The 21,618-nt window shown below is 35.4% G+C and overlaps 1 protein-coding gene across 4 annotated transcripts; it reads left to right on the top strand.

Moving 5' to 3' along the window:
- The first annotated feature begins 541 nt into the window (after nucleotides 1-541).
- On the top strand, nucleotides 542-15,046 carry LOC138932806 (RNA-binding protein 25). Of its 4 annotated transcripts, XR_011446841.1 has the most exons (14): nucleotides 543-711; nucleotides 1,665-1,807; nucleotides 2,443-2,797; nucleotides 2,880-3,074; nucleotides 3,154-3,269; nucleotides 7,788-8,002; nucleotides 8,250-8,868; nucleotides 9,112-9,532; nucleotides 9,653-9,874; nucleotides 9,947-10,119; nucleotides 10,318-10,464; nucleotides 10,536-10,661; nucleotides 11,534-11,691; nucleotides 14,858-15,046. XR_011446841.1 is itself a non-coding variant. In XM_070294989.1 (13 exons), exons 2-12 carry the CDS (start codon nucleotides 1,700-1,702, stop codon nucleotides 10,626-10,628), a joined length of 2,664 nt encoding a protein of 887 aa, XP_070151090.1. In that variant the 5' UTR covers nucleotides 543-711; nucleotides 1,665-1,699; the 3' UTR covers nucleotides 10,629-10,661; nucleotides 10,758-11,051. The 4 variants fall into 4 exon arrangements, 3 of the variants coding, with proteins under 3 accessions (XP_070151091.1, XP_070151090.1, XP_070151088.1); XM_070294989.1 differs by lacking the exons at nucleotides 11,534-11,691; nucleotides 14,858-15,046 and adding an exon at nucleotides 10,758-11,051; XM_070294990.1 differs by lacking the exons at nucleotides 11,534-11,691; nucleotides 14,858-15,046 and having other exon boundaries at nucleotides 542-711; nucleotides 2,473-2,797; nucleotides 10,536-11,053.
- The last annotated feature ends 6,572 nt before the right edge of the window (nucleotides 15,047-21,618 follow it).

The raw sequence follows: 21,618 nt of genomic DNA, 5'->3' as shown, positions 1-21,618 counted from the left end.
TATAATATATAATATTTATAAGTAAAAAACCGTAATATATTTAAATATATTTTAATATTTAAATTTGGAAAATACATGAAAAGACAGATAATTTATACAGAACAAACAAAATTTGAAAAGTAGCTCATATATTTTTTCACATACATTAGACATTTTGCCGCACCGCGCATGCGCGAAAATATAGAATGCATTATGGAACAAAATAGACGGCGACCAATCATCTCCCGCTTGTCCAAAAACGGTAAAGCGTAGCGGAAAATGTGATTGGCTAAAGCTCGTATCAGACTACGCATTGAAGATTGAGATTCAAGATTCAAGATTGAAATTTCACCAATCAGAATAAAGAAATTTTAATCCATTTTGTTCTGATTAGTCAAATTCCAATCTTTAATTTTCAATCTTCAATTTTCAATGCGTAGTCTGATACGGGCTTTACGAATCACTTATAAGTGCTGCACCTGGTTGTAGGTTGTTTGCGCATGCGCAAGGTTTCAGGGATACTCTCTCGGGTCTCGGGTGAGTTGCCGTACTATAATACTTGATTATACCTTGATGATATCGCAATTGTATTGTACCGAAATCGTTGCTAAAGATCGGAGTGGTATTGTGATATTCAAGCGCGAGAATTTACGTCCGGCACGATAATTTTTATCGAGATGACGTGTAGAACTCTAGTACGATAAGTTGAAATCCGATTCCTGGATTCCTCGTGTGAGTATAATCTTGACAATCTCTCCGTTTAGTGGTTAAAATTCGTCCGCATTGACGTCTCTCTCTCTCTCTCTCTCTCTCTCTCTCTCTCTCTCTCTCTCTCTCTCTCTCTCTCTCTTTCTCTTTCTCTTTCTCTTTCTCTTTATCGGGCGTTTGCGAATAGTACGCCGATGCATGACGCGAGAATAATTGCCATTGTATCAATCTTTTTCTCGAGGAAGAGAGATACTAGTTTCATTTTACTGAGACCAGTGCACATATTGGACCATACAGATAGATTAAGTTATAAAAGGAGAGAGGAAAAGAGGGAGAAAGAAAAAGAGAGAGACAGAGACCAGAGAGAGAGAGAGAGAGAGAGAGAGAGAGAGAGAGAGGCATTTGTAAAGAGCTGTTACATATCACCCGCGCTTTACACGCGTGAAATTTTTCGTCGCCTCCTGTTATTCATGGATTGATTGCTCTCATTTATAATGACCTATAATATAGTTTGTTGTTATCTTATTCGAATGATATAAATATCGCATAATAAGAATCAAGTATGATCGTCTCTTCTATTGTGTATTGCAGAAAATGTCAATCGTGCCTCTCTTTCTCATACTTTCTACAAATGTGTTAACTAAGAGTTTTGTATTTTGATAGCGGCCTTACCTTCGAAATTACGATGTTATTTTACAGTATGTCAAATAATATTCTTTTCTTTTCATAATTAACTGTTTACATATACATATTAAAATATGACTTTGTATTGTTTGTTTGAAAAAAATTTATAAAAAAATTAATTTGTGTTAGACATTATATACTAAAACTAATATCTATTATCTATAGTTGCGTTATTATGATGCATATGTAATTTTGTGCTTATAAGACAAATTTATGTATGTGTAATTGTCTTTATATAAAATAAAACAAAATTTTTATTTGATTTATTTAATTGTTGTCATTTATTCTTGCAGAGTGTTCATTGTTGTAATTTCAATTTGCCATCGTCATGTCTTATCCTGGTCAACCACCTATGGGTATTCCAGGGATGCCCCCTATGCCATATATGGTTGGTGCACCTCCGCCAATTATAGGAGGAGTCATGCCTATGGCACATGTAAGTAAATTTATCACATGATAATGATTGTTGCACGATAATTGTTTTAATTTAATTTTGATATCTATCTGCATAAAATACATGTTCACTTATACATATGTTCACTTATATATGAATTAAATAATTCAATTTATGTGTAATAAATTTTGCTTTTATTATTGTTGGAAAATTAGTTTTTTAGAGTTATAATCTATAAAATAAATTCACACACACACACACACACACACACACACACACACACACACATTAATATATATATATATATATATATATATCGTGTTGCATTTTACTTTTCATATATTAAGTTAGAATATACATCATCATTTTATTAACATAGAGTGATATGTAATATAAGTTGTATAATAAAATTTGTTCCAAGTTTGCGACAACAAACATCTTTTTAATAAATTTTTATAAATAGCTTTGAATGCAAAATATCTAATGCAGTTATTTTCTTTAAATTTGTTTGATGCATGATATACAGAGCAGAATGTGTTATAATTTAATATTCTATAGTAATGAGATCTTCGCTAAAATAAGAATAAATTAATCGCGCTATTAGAAAGGGAGGGGAAAAATAGAGTGCATGAGTAGACATGTGCATAATTAAGACTCCTGCCATTTACAAAACATAGATGATTCCAACACCCGTATCTGCGATGCAGACATCCGCGCCGGCCGTGCGTTACTCGCGCAATCAGAATCGCCACGACAATAATCGAAGACGAGAGAGGGAATCCGGTCCGCCTGTTACGGTGTTCATCGGTAACATAATGGACAGAGCGCCCGATGTGATGATACGACATATTCTGGGTGCGTGTGGACACGTTCTTTCTTGGAAAAGGGTACAGGCATTCGGCTTCTGCGAATACGCAGGTCCCGATGCGGGTCTCAGAGCGGTTCGATTACTCCATGACATGGAAATAGGCACGAAGAAGCTTGTTGTCAAAGTGGACGCTAAAGCCAAGGTAGTCCTGGATCAATTTAAAGGTAAATTTCCTGATTAAAAGATAAAAAACAAAAGGGGGGAGAGACTTAAATAATGTGAATTATACGATGCATTACTTCATAGCTGAGCGAAGAAAGAAGCTCAGGGGTGGTCAGTCACCTCTACAAGACGAGACATCTGGTGAAGGAGTCGACGGTGAAGAGGGTGAAGATTATATGGATGAAGGTATGAGAGTGGTTGATGCGGATGCGCTCGCTCGTATTAGCCAGATCATTGCCGAACACGCTGTAGATTTAGAAATGGCTCAGGTTGCTCCAGGTAATTTTCATAGTTTCAAAATCTCTTCTCTTGATTGTATGGGAGATGTGTCAAAATTTAACTTTATAATTCATTACAGAGGAACATCAAACAAAGATGGTAGCTAAATCCTTAAATTTGGATGACGCGGAGATAGAAGAGAGTAAAAGAGACTTGATTACTCGAGAAATTGGCAAATTCCGTGAAGTCATGAAGGTAATTATTATTACGAGTATTTTTCTAGATCTCTTTTTTTTCTTTAAATCCTACGTCTCTCTCTTTTCTTTTTATGATCATGAAAAGTTTTTTTATGATCTTACGTAAACGATAAAAGATCAAATTTTTTAATCTCTCTTAACAAGTACGCTGAAAGAATTTTCATTAATTTATTGATATTCATGACGGGATTAATATTGTTTATGCATAACACACTCGGCCTACAAAGCATTATAAACATATTTTCTTACGCGCGATTGAACAGAATTTTTCCTATTGTAAACTAGTGGAAATTTGCCGAGATAAAATAATGCGTTTCAGATGCAACAAAATGGGTAAAATAATTAAAATCAAATAATTTGTGACTTAATTATTATATTTATTAATACATATTGGCAATAATATGTATCTATATTCTTTCTGAATATTTATATTATTATTACATTTTATCTTCTTGTATCTCTTTTTCTTTATTATTTTATAAAGAAAAATACAATTTTATTTTTTATTTCAGAATGTCAAGTATATGTTTGTAATACTTTGTATTATTTTATTTGTTATTTTTATGATGTTTATATCTTTTGCATATATATTGGTTCACTCATAAGTTTATAATATTTGAATATGTTAATGATACTGATCGGACATGTAGTGTGTGTATGTAAAACTTTCGCGGAACTTGATAACATTGAATGTACAGAAAAATATTATTGCATTATGTCTTGCTGATATAGATAAAATTAAAGATATACAGCAGCATAAAAATGACATAAATCTATGAATTCGTGCTATACACGAAAAAAAGAACTCATCTTTTAATGTTTATCGATGAATTGCTGCTAATATCTATACTTTATATAGATATCGCGATTGGACACAGATTCACGCATTTTCAATATTTGAACAATAATACAGAGTCGTAAATTGATAAGAACTTTTGCAATCGTGAGAGTGTCCAATCGCATATACATTCTATCGCAGGCACTGATAATTAGACTCTCTTTGTATATATTTGAAATGTAAAAGAAGTATTTGGATATACAAGAGAGGATTATGAATATATTTCTCGAAAGCCGTAGCTTTTAAGTATTTTGTGGTAAAGTGCGTGTGTGCTATGTTAGCTCTGAACAATTGGAGCCGTGACTCGTTGCTATAATTATAATAACAGGCAGCGTGCGTCGCACACAGCAAACGCACACGCCTAGGAATGCTGTGTATGGGGACCACCCTTTCACTCACTCATTGGCTCTGAAGGGAGTCAATCACAGCACATCCCTCGTATTTTCGCAGGCGGCTGCAGGCTCGTCGGTAAGTCAAGAGTATAATCCAAACAACCAAACATGAAAAAAAGCAAAAAAAGAAAAAGAAAGAAATGCGCTATAAGAAGGAGACTCTCATAGTTCTTCGCGACAAGTTGGTGATATGTAGTTGATCGGTTTGTTTCTATTGGTATATTCTGTTTTACTGATTCGTCGCAAATATAGATCTATATCATATTGCGACAGTTATATTTTTGACGTTTAGAGATAGATACGAATACGATTTTTGTTTGATAATAAAGTAACTTTATCTACTTCTGTATATGTCATGCTAAACTGCTAGCAATTAATATCAAAGATTTCAATATGTGTCGAATTAATGAGTTTTTTCTATCATACATTCTACATATAGTTAAATGTGTTCAAATAATTGTTTATATCTGTTCTATTTTTTTTTTAATTTCTTATCTGTTATACATTATTAAAATCAAGATGTGGTAATTATTAATATTTTTTAAAATCAAAAAGATTTATCTGACAGAACTATTACTATGAATTATTGATACTAAGATATAGGTATATTTAAAATAAAAATATATATAATTGCATTCAATGATATTTTACAATAGAGAAATGGATATTATTTGTACAAAAAAAATCACTAGAAATAGAACAGAATTAGACATTTTCTTTTGATTCAAAGATGTTAAAAAATGTTCAGAATAAGATCACTTAGAAGACTTGAACATTATGCAAAAAGAGATATTTTTCCTTTTATTTTTTAATCATGAGATATATATCTTGAGATATATATTTTTGGAAATAATTTCGATATTTCTTAATATTATATTTAATAGAATTAGAAAAAGTTAATTACACACATCTGACAATGAGTCGACTATGTTTGAGTTTAATTTTTAAGATTATTTGCTTTATTCTGAATATTTTTATTACATCTTTTTAAATCTGAGGGAAATTTTTATATTTTATTTTTGATTTATTATCATGTTACGCTATTATGTATCATATTTATATTGAAGCAATATTTATATTATCCAATGTTGCATAATTTTTTATATAAGTCATGGTGGCGATGTAAAAACGCAGTAATAAAACGAATTGAATTATCTAACGGCAAGAGCTATTTGTAGATAAACGTTACTGATTGATATTGAGTGCTTACAATAAGAGAGACCTAGCAGTTTAGTATTTGCATATCGAACGTAAGTAAGCGGTTGTCCAGGTTGCTTTTATGCACAGTTTAGGATTGAAACATTATTATTATAATCTTGAGCAAAACACAGTTTGGCGCTGGCACACTTTTTGCGATACGGACTATACTATTTGATAGGGTCGAGAGAACTTTGCTCGGTACACACAATTGAAACTGATTTTGTCCATCACCAATGGCGACTGTTCAGTTGTTGTCTTTATTTTGTGTAAACAGCTTCTGTCAGCGTCTCGATCAGACATGTAGTACCTAGGTGCGCGCTCCTCCATTCTCCGGTACCACCACACTGACTGACCAAGTCAACTTCACACCGTGAGTAAACTCCACAACCATGAGCCAACACAAGCAATTCGGTTCTTGTAGTTTTTTTTGCTAGTGAACTGCCCATTTCTGAGAAAAATACCTTTTTGACCACGTTTCATATTTCAGCAGTTTATTCTCTCCTCACAATGTGCATCTACTTTTATGCACTGAGTTATTTTACCCTTGTTAGTGCTTAAAACCATGGGTTACCGTATGGACGAGAGAGCTTATATATATATATATATATATATATATATATATATATATTCCGTTATATTCCATTTGATGTTGAACTAGATAATTGTATGAAACAGGATTAACGATATATGTCACATGATAAAAAGAAAAAAAAATATAAAGAGAATTTTTTAAAAAAATCTACGATTGTAGCAGCAAGCATTATCAATGTCTATTATAATGAAATTTCCATATATACATTTGAAGAAAGTATTTGATTTATATTTATAAATTTATATTTATATATTCGAAGAAGTATTAAAAGAAAAAATGATTTGCATAATAGTATAATTAATAGCATTTTACGCAGATCATATTTTAATGTTGTGTAAGGATTGCACAATAATTAGCAACAAAATCAATATTCCAAACAGTAACCCATTTTTGAATACTAGTGTAACGAATAAGGATGAACCATACTAATTTACTTCTAAGACGTTGCGTTTAATAACACGGGGAAGATAACGGTGGGCAAACTATTGTGCATTTGATATTCAACAGTTTGCTGCATCGGCTGCCATAATGCGTGTAACCATATCCAGGAGAAAACAAATGTTATCAGACAGTTACTTGGCAAATGTGAAAAGATGTTTTGGCGGGATACCCTCTCTTCGTGACGACTGCGCCTTCGATTGGTATAATACTTTCTAATAATTATTGAATATTGATCAAGAGAATGTCTCTAAATTTAATCTAAAAAAAATAAGAACCGTTTCAAGCTCTAAAGATTTTATCACTAGATTTAGACACTATCGAAAATTTTACAGGCACATTTGCAATGTTGTAAGTACATTGGGTGGCCTCTGCGATGCATCTGTTTAGCTATTAAGGTACTTAAATATAAGCTAGAAGTCTAAGATAACTCTTATGCCTGTATCCAAACATTTGTACCTGCACTTAGGTAATTGATATGTAAACGAGATTTCGTGTGTAAGATGCTGCTGATCGAGCATGTTCCAGTGGAGTGAGTATACCATATTGAAATGAACATTTCTCTACATTTGTTATGTCAGATGATTAAGGCTTATACAACTAGTAATCGTTCTATATATTCTGAATCACAACATAGCTACCGTAATTCTTTTTTTCTGTCTTTATGTATTTTCTCTCATATGTTAAAAGTCAGCAATTTTTGAAAATAAACAGACATATGGTTTTTAATAATTGGCGAACATTTTGACAAAATTTATTTCAAACAGATTGCGATATTCGTGAATTTTTTAATTTGATGAAGTTTCATTGAACACTCTATGCATTACGAAGCAAGCTATTTCATAACTTGCTTGTTCTTATAACGATCGTTAATGATATTCCTATTTGTTGATAATAATATAGTATATTTATGAATAATTTTTTTTCTCATCTCTTTTGTGCTTTGCGCTTAAAGAAGATACGATTGCTAGTTTCTTGGTTCCATCAAAATCACAGACTGATACTCTTGTTTCAACTTTTTTGTCTCACCCGCGTCCGCGTTCTTGTATTTTATAGAAGCAGGAGGAGGAGAAGGCCCAGGTGAAGCGAAAGAAGGAGGCCGTCGAAAAGGAGGAGCGTGAAAAGCGGGAAAAAGAGCGGCGTGATAAACGCGACGACGATATTTGTAACAAAGAGGATCAGGATGGAGAACTTGGTAGTCCTACGTCTCATAAAGGTCGTAGTGATAGTACAGGCAGCAGTAGAAGGGACAAACGTCGTTCTAGATCTAGGTGAGCATTCCGTGTACCCCAATGTATATATAACGTATAAAATGTACGACATTAAATATTTTTACACGTAAGAAATGCGTGTGATGAACACACCTTGATTACAGTATAGGAACTTGAGCGAGCCTTGCTATGGAGTGCCATCCCTCAACATTTACAAGTGACTCGACTTGAATATTTTTTTCTTTTAGCTTATATATATTGCTTCAGTATAATTTTTACAACTGTTCCACGATTTTGAATTTTCCAGATCTAAAGAACGTGACAGAGATCGATCGAGAAATGACCGAGATCGGGATCGAGACAGAGACCGTGAAAGAGATCGAGAGCGGGAACGAGAGCGGGATCGGGATCGCGAGAGGGAACGCGAACGAGAACGCGAGCGAGATAGAGAGAAGGAAAGAGACCGGGAACGTGAAAGAGAACGGGAGCGGGAAGAGGTGAGGAAGACCGAGAGGGAGATCATGCGTGAAAGGGAGGAGGAGGAAGAGGCAAAGGAGAGGAAAAAGAACGAGAGGCGAGCCAGGGAGAAAGAGGCGGCGTATCAGGAGCGTCTAAGGGCATGGGAGACACGCGAACGGCGTAAGCAGAAAGAATACGAGAAGGAAGCTGAAAAGCGTCGCGCGAAATGCGACGCCAGAGAGAGGGAGGCGAAACGTCTGAAGGAATTTCTCGAGGATTACGATGACGATCGCGACGACGCCAAGTATTATAAGGGTAAAGAGCTGTCTCGCCGGCTCGAAGAACGAGCGCTGGAGGCTGAGGCGGATTCGCGAGATCGTTGCGCGGAACGCCAAGAGCTTCAGCGTTTACGCGATAAACTATACGCAGATGCTTCTAACCCGGATCCTGCTGCAGAATTTGAAAGGGTAAGTTATATCCCTCATATTTTAAGCATAAGAAGATGCATTGCATGTTTGTATTTAAACTCTTTATTTAAAAAATTTGAGATTGATAGTAATAAATGTTTAACGAAATTTTTGTTATTTATAACAAATTATAAATCTACTTTACAAGAAAACTTTATTTTTCATTATATCTATTACATTAACAAATTTCTCAATTTTTATTGACAATTTATTTATTTGTATGATTTATTTTTTTTTCATCAGTTGAAAGCCGAAAGGGAGGAACAGTATAAGCCTAAACCAGTAATTACTATAATCGACGAAGAGGATGACAAGGCGGCGAAGAAGGAGAAGGAAATAATGCCGCCAATAGAAACCGAACCAATAGAGAGCGATAGTGATGATGGCGTGCAATTTGACGAAGTCTCTCAACCGGAAACACCATCCAGAACGCCACCGCGACATCACCATCATCATCGTCGACATCATAGACATCATCAGAATCATCATCGCGATGGTGAGGAGAATCAAGAAGGATTTGCGGAAGCGGATCGAGAGAGCCTAAAGGATGCACGGCCGTCACCCGCACATCAATCGGCCACAACGCCCGCTCAATCCATTCCACCGTCACTGGATGAGGATTCACGCATGTCTCTTGTCAGTGAACCGGAAAAAACAAGCGGCAGTAAGTTTGATTCACTTTTTGATACAATATTTGCCTCGTTGCGATTTAATAATTGACAGATATTGTGTGTGTCAACGTCTCTTCTATTTACCCCCTTTTTTTCCCCCCTCCCCTCTATAGGTAACTTTGTTCCATTTGCTATGGGAAGCGGAGGCAATCGCGCTAGCGATCATGGTATAGGTGGTAAAACACCGGTCAGCCCTAATGCTGCTGTTAATACAAATTCACAACAACCGAATCAAATGCGGAAAAAAGGCCGTATCGACGTTAAAGATGTTTTCAATAACGACGATGATGACGATGCCGCTAATAACGCGAAGAAACGTAAACTTGTACCTTTAGGTAAATCACCTTCATCTTCGATATTAAGTCCAATGAAGAAAACTAGAATGTTTATAGTCTATATTTATGCAGATTATGGCGACGAAAAGAAGAAGAAAACTGAAGACGCTGCGAAGGGAGGGAAGGAAGAAAGTACAAAAAGCCAAGAAGAAAAGCGAAAACATATAAAATCTTTAATAGACAAAATACCCACTGATAAGAACGCGTTATTTGGATACCAACTCGATTGGGCACTCATCGATAACGTAAGTGTCACTTATTTTTTGTCCTTTTCCGAACAAATTATTCTTGTTATGTTAACATTGTTTAATTACAATTGTATCTTCAGTTAAATTTGCTTTCTTTGTCTATATTGTAGCGAATATTGTTATTTTTGGCGGCAATACTAGCTTTTACCGATGTATTCTGTTTTTATACGTTTTTACATGTTTTTTCCTGTTTAGACATTGATGGAGAAGAGAATAAGACCTTGGATCAATAAAAAGATTATCGAATACATTGGCGAACCAGAACCTACTTTAGTGGATTTTATCTGTAGCAAAGTAATGGCGGGTAGTTCGCCTCAGGGAATACTTGACGATGTACAGATGGTAATTATCAAATATTTCTTGCTGCCGCGTTTTATATTTTTTGTGCGAAATACATACCTTGTGTGTTTCAGGTATTAGACGAAGAAGCGGAAGTATTTGTAGTCAAAATGTGGAGGTTACTGATTTATGAAGTGGAAGCCAAGAAGATGGGCTTAGTGAAGTAAATGGAGTATCGTCCGAAAATTCATCAATTCAAGGTTTATATTATATATAAACTTCTTTCTTTTAAATACGAATGTTTATAGGAGCTAAATACCTATACTTTGCTGCAATTTACTATCATACTATTGTAGGAATCCTATCCTAGACAAACACAAGTGTTGCTCGATCAATACATGGTACTAAGTGTGTAGTAACTGTAGCATTAAATAAAACTTGTAAAAAAATTACGATTTATATATATTTAGTGTTCTTCAATTTATATGTGACTGTCATCAGACGGCTAAATGATGTGATTCCTACATGATAAAATATTAAATAAAATATTGATATCTTGATACACAATCATTTTAATGTTACATTTATTAACTATTGTGTATGGAGATTAAAAAAAAATGCACTGTCTTTTCTCGCCCATTGCCTAACAGGTACATTTGATAATGAATGCATAATAAAATATTTTTATAATGGATGTATATTAGTTATAAGAAATACAATATTAACGATACTATGACATACAATTATCTCAATGTTGAATTTATTAACATATACGTCGTTTTTTTTAAATAAATTTTTCACATGCAAAAAATATATATATATCAATATAAAGTATATTGTATATTGTATAATTATAATGAAAGATTTGTGAAGTCAGCATCAGAAATATCATTTTCATTTTCTGACATTATCAGGGTTTTTTTTTTCTATATCTCGGGCCGAACGTACGAAAAGGAAGTGCATAAGATTCTTTTTATATATTACATGTGACTAAAACGTATGGTCTTTTTTTAATTCCGTATAGGCAGAAATGTGTTTTTATAACCCTTAAATTTTCACATTCGTTTTCCTTCCTTTATCCGCAGTGCACAGTGCACAGTTAAAGCTATAATCTACTCTACCTTGGTACTAGATGTCGCTACATGTACTATTAGTGAAGATTGGCGTATGGCGTATATTAAAAGAAAAGGATAATGTGGCGTCGCTGTTCAACCCCAGATAGAGATTAATAATCAATCAAGTGCGTGTCCAAGCGTGATAATTAACTGATTGTGCAGCAGCAAAACACCGGTAAGGACAATTTTTGTATATATATTTTTTATTTTGAAATTGAAGAAGTTGGTCTTCAGTTGATTTCAACCAGCAGCTGTGGTGACCAACTTCTGTTACTCGTTCCGCTTTTCGCCTCCTGTTATTGCAAAAACATTAATCGATAGCTTGATTTTGTAACGTTAATTACTCGCAATGACGTATTTTGAATGGTAAAATGATCGAACAGTGGAAAATGACGCGGATCTCTCACACCCGCCGTACCAGCTATCGAATTAACAGAGATAAATGATTTTTAATATTGGCGCATTTACGCATTATTTTTACCGCGAGAAACAGGTTGGGAGGTTTCCTCCTGTGCAAAAAGCAAGGACGTGTAAATCATTAATAGACTTTCGGATGGTTCATATATAATACACGTTGATGAATTATAAATTGAGGTTCGTCGAAAAAAGGCTTTAATTGCCTCGTTTCTGCGGTTGTTTTCTTGTAGATTTCGCCTCTCTCTCTCTCTCTCTCTCTCTCTCTCTCTCTCTCTTTCGATTTTGAGATTAATTTATTTATTTGTTGATGGTTCAAGCTATTTGTATCACGTGATGAGACATGTTAATTCCGACAGTTTTTTGGTGAATAATAAAAAATATTTTAATATCAATTTTAATTTAGTTAATTTTAAAGTTTTAATGGTTATTTTTTGGTAATTTCTTTATTAATTTATTTATTGATTTTAAGATCTTGCGTTTATAATGTCGCGATTTGTGTTAATCTATCTATGTAAATATCTGCCTGTGTATATTTAACATCAATTTATTCTAAATATTATGTGTTTTAATCTGTTTGTTCATTTGTTTGCTAATTTAATAATTATATTCGATTCAAATGTTATATATTTCTGATTAGAAGAGAAAAGAGCGCGACCTTAATACATTTTCCCTCTTACTCATTCTGACGTCAATGCTACAAAAATCTAACTATGAAACGAAATTACGCACCGATAAATAACGACAGTTCACCGACAATGGCGAATCGAATCGTTGGGAATCACACGAAGAGAGACCATGGCAATTTAAATAAATTAACGGAGCTCGAGCGTATCCAGCACTTTCACCGAGTTAAAGAAAAGAAAGGAGTATCCGAACACACAAATTCCGCGCGCCGAGTAATAGCGATTAATGGCTATTCTTATTAATGATCGTAATTTTCATCTTCCGCTAATGACTCGCGGATTGTTTTAAATTAATATAGAACGGAAAATTAAACCAAAAATTAAATATTTGATTTAAGTCAAGAACGAGATTAATCTTTTTTCTTCACATTCAGCATAGAACAAAATTTACAATAAAATATAAAATCAATTAATTAGTAATTAAATAGAATTAAAATTAAAAGTTATTTTTATTTTAATCTAGACTTACAAGATACGGAGATTAACTTTTTTGGAAAACACATGCATGGAAAGTTTATTAGATCAAAAAATGATATATTTAATTATAATAAGTCAATCAAAATATCGGACATTTATCTTTAAATCACACAACTCTAAATGAACGCGATTCCATGATCTGATCCCGATACGAATTTGCGATAATTCGATGCTGTAAATGATTGTATAACGAAAATCATTTTCAAGGAAAACAAAGCGAAAATACAATTATCTTGAAATTTTTTAAGTGTCGCCGATGTTCTCCAAGATGATCGATCGTTTCATATTACTCATAAATAGCAACGATCATCTCGTATTTTTTAAACGCGCATAATCAATATGTGTGTAATTGACGACAATGTTATGTAACGTCAGATGAGTTTCTCTAGACGGCAACTTTGTGCGTGAATAAATCTATAGAATCAAACTTACAGTTTTACGGTACAATAGTAATTATCGATTTTACGCTAATCCATTCATCTTTCTTTCATTACTGTAAAAAAAATTAATTGCATTGATTTAGTCGAATCTACTTTTATTTCGTCGAATATTTATTTCTCAATTAGTATTAGCAATAATGTTAATCGTCAGCGAACATGAAATATCGTCTCGTCATGTAAGATCTTTAGATTCTGAATTTTAATGACCGATGTTTCGTTTTCTTAATCTGAAGCTTATCTATATTGAAGGATCGATAATAAGGCAATAGATCTGATTTAGAAATTCAGTTGCTTGCGCAAAAGGGGGAGATCAACGTCACGAGTGGCATATGACGCGGTGGTGAATTAAAAATCGCATTAGTCACTTCCGTTGTACGTCGGTATCTTTACGCGCGTAGAAATTATCGCCATTGCAATTTCACGCGTCATTTTTCAAGCTGATTGCACTCTCTCTCTCTCTCTCCCCGCCCCCCTTCTCCCTTCCTCGCGCGTAAAAATCGCGGCACGTATGTATACCTTCCCAATAATAATCCGCCGATCTCGACGATAGTTTCGCAATTCTGGTATGTATTCTCGACTCTCTTTCCACACTGAATCATAGAAAGTGTAGCAACGGCGCCCCATATGTATGACTCACAGACAACAACACGATGCCATCCATCGTGGAATTGCGCGCCGACCGTAAGCGATCCATCGTTGCGCGATTCCCACGATAAATCTGTGTCGCAATCCGTGATCCCGATATGAGCGGGGGACGTGGATTCAAGAGGAGCGTAAAGATACGTGCATTTTGCCGTCAGACATCGGCGAGCTTAAGCTTCACGCCCCAGTATGTCAACAAACCCCTCTGTGCTCCCCTGCAAATACAATATATCCCGATATTCGTGATGGTTCCAATTTTCTTTTAAACTTTACGGTTTATTTCGTCGAACGAAAATTATATTATATCTAACACGTAAAAAGAGATATTAATAATTATATATCGATTATATGTAAAACTATATTTGTTACAGACAATTATATTAATAAAGGCTTCTCTTTTGTCATTAAGAAATTGATATCTTGCGTTGTGATTATCAAATTTTAAAAATCTTTTCGATCTGGCCCTCGAGATTATTATACACAGAAAAATATCATTTTACTGCTGAAAGAATAATTATTCAGTTTGCTTTCCTTTGTATAAATTATAATTATCTGTAACGAAAAGATTCTTGATAATATGTAAATATTATATATAAATTTATATACAATACGGATATGTAAATTTATAAAATATTTGAAAGAAATATTTACTTGAATATAGTATGCATTTTTCTATGTGTAGATTAAATGAAGAGCGGAGAACAGAGTCGATTGAGCGGGAAGAAGGTGTCGAAGAGAGACGGCAATAAAGAGTAATGCAGGAGCAAAAGGCAGAAAACACCGGTAGGCAGTTTTGTAGTTGTTTTTATCAGCTTCTGGGCATCGGGGGTCCAGAGGCCCGAGCATGGCAGGACGCATCTTGGGGGTTCGTGTGGGAACGTACGTCTCTTTAGCGTACCACCTCTCTCTTTCTCTCTCTTTCTCTGTTTTTTACTCGTTCTCTTTTCGTTCTCCTCTACCTTCTCCTCCTTCTTCTCTTCTTCCTCTTCTTTCTCTTTGGCGAATCTGCCTTTTTTCTCCATTTGGACCGACTCGACGATTCGTTCCTCCCTCGCGTCTTCCCTTTCCTTTCCCCTCGCTCCCTTCACGCTCCTCTCGCGGGCTCGTCCTCTTCATCGAGGCTGGCTGCCTTCGGGTACCACTTGGGTCATCGGGGTCACCCTCCGCGGTGCACTCGCTACGTGGTATGCCCTATATTTACGCACGGTAAGATCACCCTGAAGAGAAGGTGGAGGCCCGTCCTTTTCTCTTTACCCTCTTCTTTACCAAGCACCATCAAACCTCGCTCTTCTTCCATCTCATATCACGGCTGCTTCTCAATAAGCGCCGATCGCGTTAAGATCGGCTCACAACGATTCGCGTGCGGAGAGAATCCTCTTCTAGGAGGATCAGAAAAATCTTTATCTCCCGTAGATATTTATATGAACATTTTTATATTCCTTTCCTCTTTTTTCTCGCGCTCTTACATTTTGCAAAGATTGACAAATCGGTTTTATTATTTCACCGAAATATACGGAAATCATTCAAATACTTTATCCTTCTTCATTTAACAAGCTGCTTTCTAAATCGGAAAATATTATAAATGTTAAATTACAGAGATGATCTTTTAGTGGAGAAATCTTCATATATTCATAATTTAGCGATATCTAAAACCAGGCGACTTTTACGTAACAATAGAATAAGTTATAAGTTAATAGTTTTGTAGCATTCTCCGCTTTAGCGTCATATTTTATGATAGGGGGACGGAAGGAATTTAGTTTTTTTCTTTTATCACGGATAGGTAATGTTCTTTTTCGAGGAGTAGTACGAGTGATAAAGCGACGCGACGTGGAATAGGCGTGAAATTTCTTCTCGCGAGCGGATTCTCTCGCGCATAGCCCGACGCGGTCTTCATTATTCGTCCCGGTATGAAGGAAGGTTCTTGGGTATTGGATGAACGAAAGAAAGGAAAGAGAAAAGAAAAAACAGTGAACGGTGCGGCGCGCGTTCCATAAATCAGCTGGATTATTAAAAAACGCCGCGCACCATTAATTCGTGCGATAAAAGCGTCAGGCGCGCGCGGCGGCAAACGCCGCGTATTGTGAGAGATTGCGACATGACGACGCGGGTGCACCTCTCGCAAAGGTTACGATATCTATTATATATACATATATATGTGTGTGTATATATATATAGATGTATGTACGAGTTGCGATGGCGTGTCGTAGCCTTTTGCGCGAGAACTCTGCAGCGTATGCTCTATTCGTACGATAGATAATGACCGGCATATCATAATTACGTGCCGCCAGACTCGCGCAACGCGTATCCTCGACAGAAATTTGCCCATTGCGACAGTATGATCTCGAAAAAATAACGAAACGCAAGAAAATACGTTGGAAAAAAATCTCGAGCGATCACTCGTGTGACTATAGATAGCTCGTTGGACAGCTCCATTTTTCTTCTTGTTGATGATATACCGAGACGACAACTTGATTAATCAATTACGAGATTTGCGCGCAAGTACTCTATTAAATAGTATATTATTATTGAAAAGCAGTAAATAGTCTCATTGATGATTTTACAATCAGTGATTTTTCAGTGAAATCTTGTGTCACCAACATTATAATCAGTGAATTCTTTACCGATTAAGTTTAAGAGAGTATATAGATGACGCTTAACACTCTTGGATTGAGGAATAATAAAAGTTTGGAGCAAATGATATCGCAAAACGGATCGCGTTTCGTTTGGAAAACAAGATCTCTCGTTTCTCAGTGTGCATGAAGCCTAATGTATGCTCCAGAGACTTCATGCGAGATACCACGGGGTGGTCGCAATACGCGAACGTTACGGAGATGCGGGACGATGAAAAATATCTGCTATCTCGGGCTAGGATCCTTCGAACAATGGGATATCTTCGGGACCGAGTCTTCGGCTACGCGGTGGACAATTATTATCTGGATTGTCGGAAGATAATGTCTCATCGGCGATAAAATAATGATTTTCTGCCGATCGGACGGAAACACGCGAAGAAAATTCCTTGGTAATGACCTAGTGGCGGTCTATTATTTTCCTCTCCCGCATAAGTCGCAGGATTAACTTGTTGCTGATTATTAAAGAGAGCTCATTAAATTAAATAAACTCGCCAATTCAAATTAGAATATGTGAAATAATGTAATGAGAAAATAATAAATAATTATTTTAATTTAGCAATAAAAATATTAAAATGAATGGAAAGTTCAATAGAATAATTGCTTTATGATGTATGAAGCGGAACAAATATATTTGTCGAAGAATATAAGAATTTTTTGAAAATATTATATCATTTAAATTTTAAAAGCAGAAAAATTATAAAAATTTGAATTTTGTGATCTTTTAATTTAAAGCTAAAATAATAATCAGAAAGTAATAGTAGTATATCATATTGTTTTCCATTTCCGAAAAAAAGATATGTAATTATGTTGTTATATGACATTTTTAATGACTATGTGTGTACAATGTTTCTTTTTTATTATTATTTTTGTTTTATATAATTCTTGCAAAAATAAGAGAAATCTTAATTTTGATTAATATTATTTTGTGCGTTCGCGACTTAAAAGAAAAATAAATAGATTTCTTAAGATGTTCATTTTTAAAGAATCAACCAACACACTACACGTGTTTTAATTATTACAAATTAATGATGATTTATAATTAAGTTGATTGAAGAGATTTACAGAAATTCTTTCTGGAATTAATTTCTCGACGGAAATGCAAATTAGCTCTCACAGGCTAGCGTAGGAGGAGCATAAAAATGTCATTGCACTTTTACAGTCTTGTTTTCTTCCTTTACGACGTAAATCCTGCTTCCTTTTTTTCGCGTTTTCTCGCTCTCTCTTTTCCTTTCTCTCTCTCTCTCTCTCTCTCTCTCTCTTTCTCTCTCAACTGAACGATGTTGGTCCAACGGACGTCATGTCTAGCGAGATCTGCGAATTATTGTTTTTGCCGCCCTTCGCGTTTCCCACACGAGAGAACCTCTCCCTTTACCATGTTCGGGGATGTACAAAACATAATCGAGACTCTTTTGGGTGAATGCGCTTTCTCCTCTCGAGTTCCGTCACAGTGATGACGCAAACGCCTTTCATATTGTCGCCGTTCGAATATTGCGATTAATATGCGTTTTCACATTATGTACAGGAATAATATTAAATATTACATAAAATTAAATTATAAAATTTATGACGATGTTAATATATATATATATGTATACCTATATGTATGATGTATAAATCACATTAAAAAAACACATCTATTTGGAAACAACTGTCTGGAGTAAAGCTAACTAATTCTTAACCGGATATGCATTTTTTTTCGTAATGACGAAAGATAGATCGATAGCGAACACCTGTACGTTTGTGGTCAATATTGATCGCGTAATCGGACTGCTTAAGATAAAAAAATCAAATACTTTGTACAAATATATGCGAGGATATATACATATATATTATATATATTTTTTATATATATTTCAAGTATTACTCACATAAAGTACGAATTGAACGAAACGAGATTACGATGCATGTGCGCGAGAATGATCTTGTAGGTCCTGCATGACGATTGCGATCGATTGCATAATGGGAATTCTGAGATATCGTGATGCAACTTTCACGGACTATAACGGTAAGAAGAAGGACAGGATCGGAAGAAGATTGTGTTATAAGTATCTTCGAAATTACAATTTGGAAATGGCAATTATTTTGCAATTGTTATTACACGTGAAAAATTGAGCTGTTTGTATATAAACTGTTTGTTATATAATTTACTAAAGATTTTTCTTTTTTTTTAAATATAAATTTTACAAAATTAAAAGAGTCGACCGAGAGAAATTTGATAATATGCGTATCTACCATACGTATAATAAACATCCATAGCGAAACATTTTCATTTTTCACGATATTCACCGATTTTACATTATTTTATATTTTATTATATACATATATGCATATATATATATATATATATATATATATATATATATATATATATATAAAATCTTTCTATGAATGTTGAAAAAATATAAAATATATATTTTTGCATATATTTTCATGTATGAAGAATACTTAAAAAAATTTAATATGTATATAATTTATATATCTAATTTAATTTATCTAATTAACAATTTTAATATAAACAACGCGATAAGTTTCTTATCGAATATATTTTTGTCAAATGAATTCTTTGCCAACGATAGTTGTCATAAGTTTCATTTCCTTGTGCTAAATAATAAGAATAAAAAAAGTATAAGAAATAACAAGAGATAAAAGGCATAAAAATGTAAGAGTAATACGCGCGCACACACACACACACACACACACACACACACACACACACACACACACACACACACACACACATATATACAATAATCATCATCTTTCTCAGGAAAGCATGTAACAAGGTGCGTTACGAAACACATTTTCCCGGTAATAATACAAATATAATACCCGGTGTTATAAGGCGATAATATTCCCGAGTCGGCGAGATAGATTTAACTGTGCATTATAACGTACATCGATCCTGGACATACGCAATCACGCATATCCCGATGTTAGAACGAAGAGAGCCGATCGGCGACGCAACGGCGCGGGCGGGCCACCCTTGGAAAGCGGTTCATTTCTTCGAAGGTGGGCGCTTACGCAAGCCGCGACGGATTACGCATTACGCAGATCCGGAAAAACGCTTGGAATTCGTTTCACAATGACGACATGCCGACACAGCGTCGCGCGACGCCATCGCCGAACCGTCTCGCGAACGGACAAGACACACAAAGGGCCATTGTGCCGATTTTTATCCCGTGTCGCGGATCTAATCGCCCACGCGAAATGCCTGCGCGCTCTCGCGCGAATCGCCGCGCCGCGCCGCGCCGGGCCTATGATATCAAGGAGCGCGTTACGCACATGCGAGTTATTTACTATCGTATCAAGGTTGGTGCGCGCGCGTAATCTTATGACAGATATACGCTTCAGCTACCATGGTATATCTCAGTTTTCAACTATATAGTACACTGACATAATGAAAGAGAAAGAAAGAGAGAGAATGCATTGTCTTCTCGCTTAAGAATCATTTTCGTATTGCGTTCCGTTTGTTTTCGCTAATCCCTATCGATAAAAATATTTCAGAGTATTGCCCCCCCCCACCCCCCCATTCCTCTCCCCTCTCAAAGTACATACAGTCGCGGTATAGATCTTGATCTCTTATCGGGAGGACATTGTTTGAAAGTAATGGAATTACATTGGTGTATATATACGGACAGGATGCAGTTAAGAGTGCGTGACGCACATAGCACTTGCTCCAATCTCTGACTTATGGGAGCGCTAACTTTGAAATGAACACGTGTGTTCAAACATTTCTATTCGTATTCCTTGCGCAGCGCATAACAGCACCATGCATACCGTTCGTATCATATCATTACGCCATAAAACAACGTATATCATTAAAAATTATCGGTAATTGTAATTACAATACACGTAATTACGAAAAGTACAATTTCTTGTTTCTCTCTAATTTATTCAATGTAATTATCTCTGATTATTATGTCAAGTGTCTAAAGTGTTTTAATATTTATATTTGTAAAATAATTAATATATTATCGCATTGATGTGATACACAGGAACACACGTATTGCGACTACGTTATTGAAGAAATGCAAGGGAATCAAACAATTGTACGAAAGCCGTAGCCGAATGTCAAACTACAAATTTTGTGAAAGCGCCGAACGCCTAGATACAACATTAATCAAATCATATTGAAGAACTATTTCTATTCAGCGCGCATCTTCAGCATACTTTTTCCTTCTCGTACTTTACATGCCTCGTCGTCGCCTATACGAATGATCGAATGACAAAATATATAACTTTTTACCACGTTCTCCTTTGCTACGTGATAGGTAAAATCGACTGATTGCCCGTTGATAGTTCAAGCTAAGAAAAAAGGGGAAAGACGTCGCGCGCATGTCCAGTCTTTAGTAGGTCACTCCTCTTAGTGTGCTCGTCCCGTCGTACTTGTCGGGTCGCGAAATGCGCGCTACGTTCAACTTGCGAATCCTTATCCATCATAAAAATTTTCATCATATAATCCGCGACTATGTAAATCCTCGCTAAATATCGTAAACGTATCTTTGAATTTATCGCGATTACATGAACCGTGATGAAAGGGAAAGGATCTCATATATTTCTGGTCGCGAAAATTTCACTGTCGCGTGCATATGATCGTGATCCGCCGCGCGGATAAGGATAACGCGCGACACAAACGCAAATGTCATCAAGCGCGGAAATTAGCGGACCACGTGTCTGCCGCGTCGAGGTGGCTCGCACGAATGCGCATGCGCGAGTTAGTGGGTCGCCCGCGCTCGGAACTCGAAATCGCTTCGGCAGTGTTCGGCCGCGTTCGGCTGCGTTCGGTTCGATTCGAACGCGCGTCCACCAACCA

This window comes from Polyergus mexicanus, unplaced genomic scaffold (assembly GCF_030449975.1).
Source record: "Polyergus mexicanus isolate NDT 795.1 unplaced genomic scaffold, iyPolMexi1.0 SCAF_4, whole genome shotgun sequence".
Classification (NCBI taxonomy): domain Eukaryota; kingdom Metazoa; phylum Arthropoda; class Insecta; order Hymenoptera; family Formicidae; genus Polyergus; species Polyergus mexicanus.
The sequence above is the reverse complement of the archived record's forward strand: the minus strand, read 5'-3'. Positions and strand labels throughout refer to the sequence as shown.

Bases quoted from the DNA above. Each gene is read 5' to 3' on its own strand.
- LOC138932806 (XM_070294987.1), top strand. From the start codon at position 1,700: ATGTCTTATCCTGGTCAACCACCTATGGGTATTCCAGGGATGCCCCCT. The intron at 3,075-3,153 runs GTAATTTTCATA...AATTCATTACAG, and splicing joins AATGGCTCAGGTTGCTCCAG to AGGAACATCAAACAAAGATG. The intron at 9,875-9,946 runs GTAAATCACCTT...ATATTTATGCAG, and splicing joins ACGTAAACTTGTACCTTTAG to ATTATGGCGACGAAAAGAAG.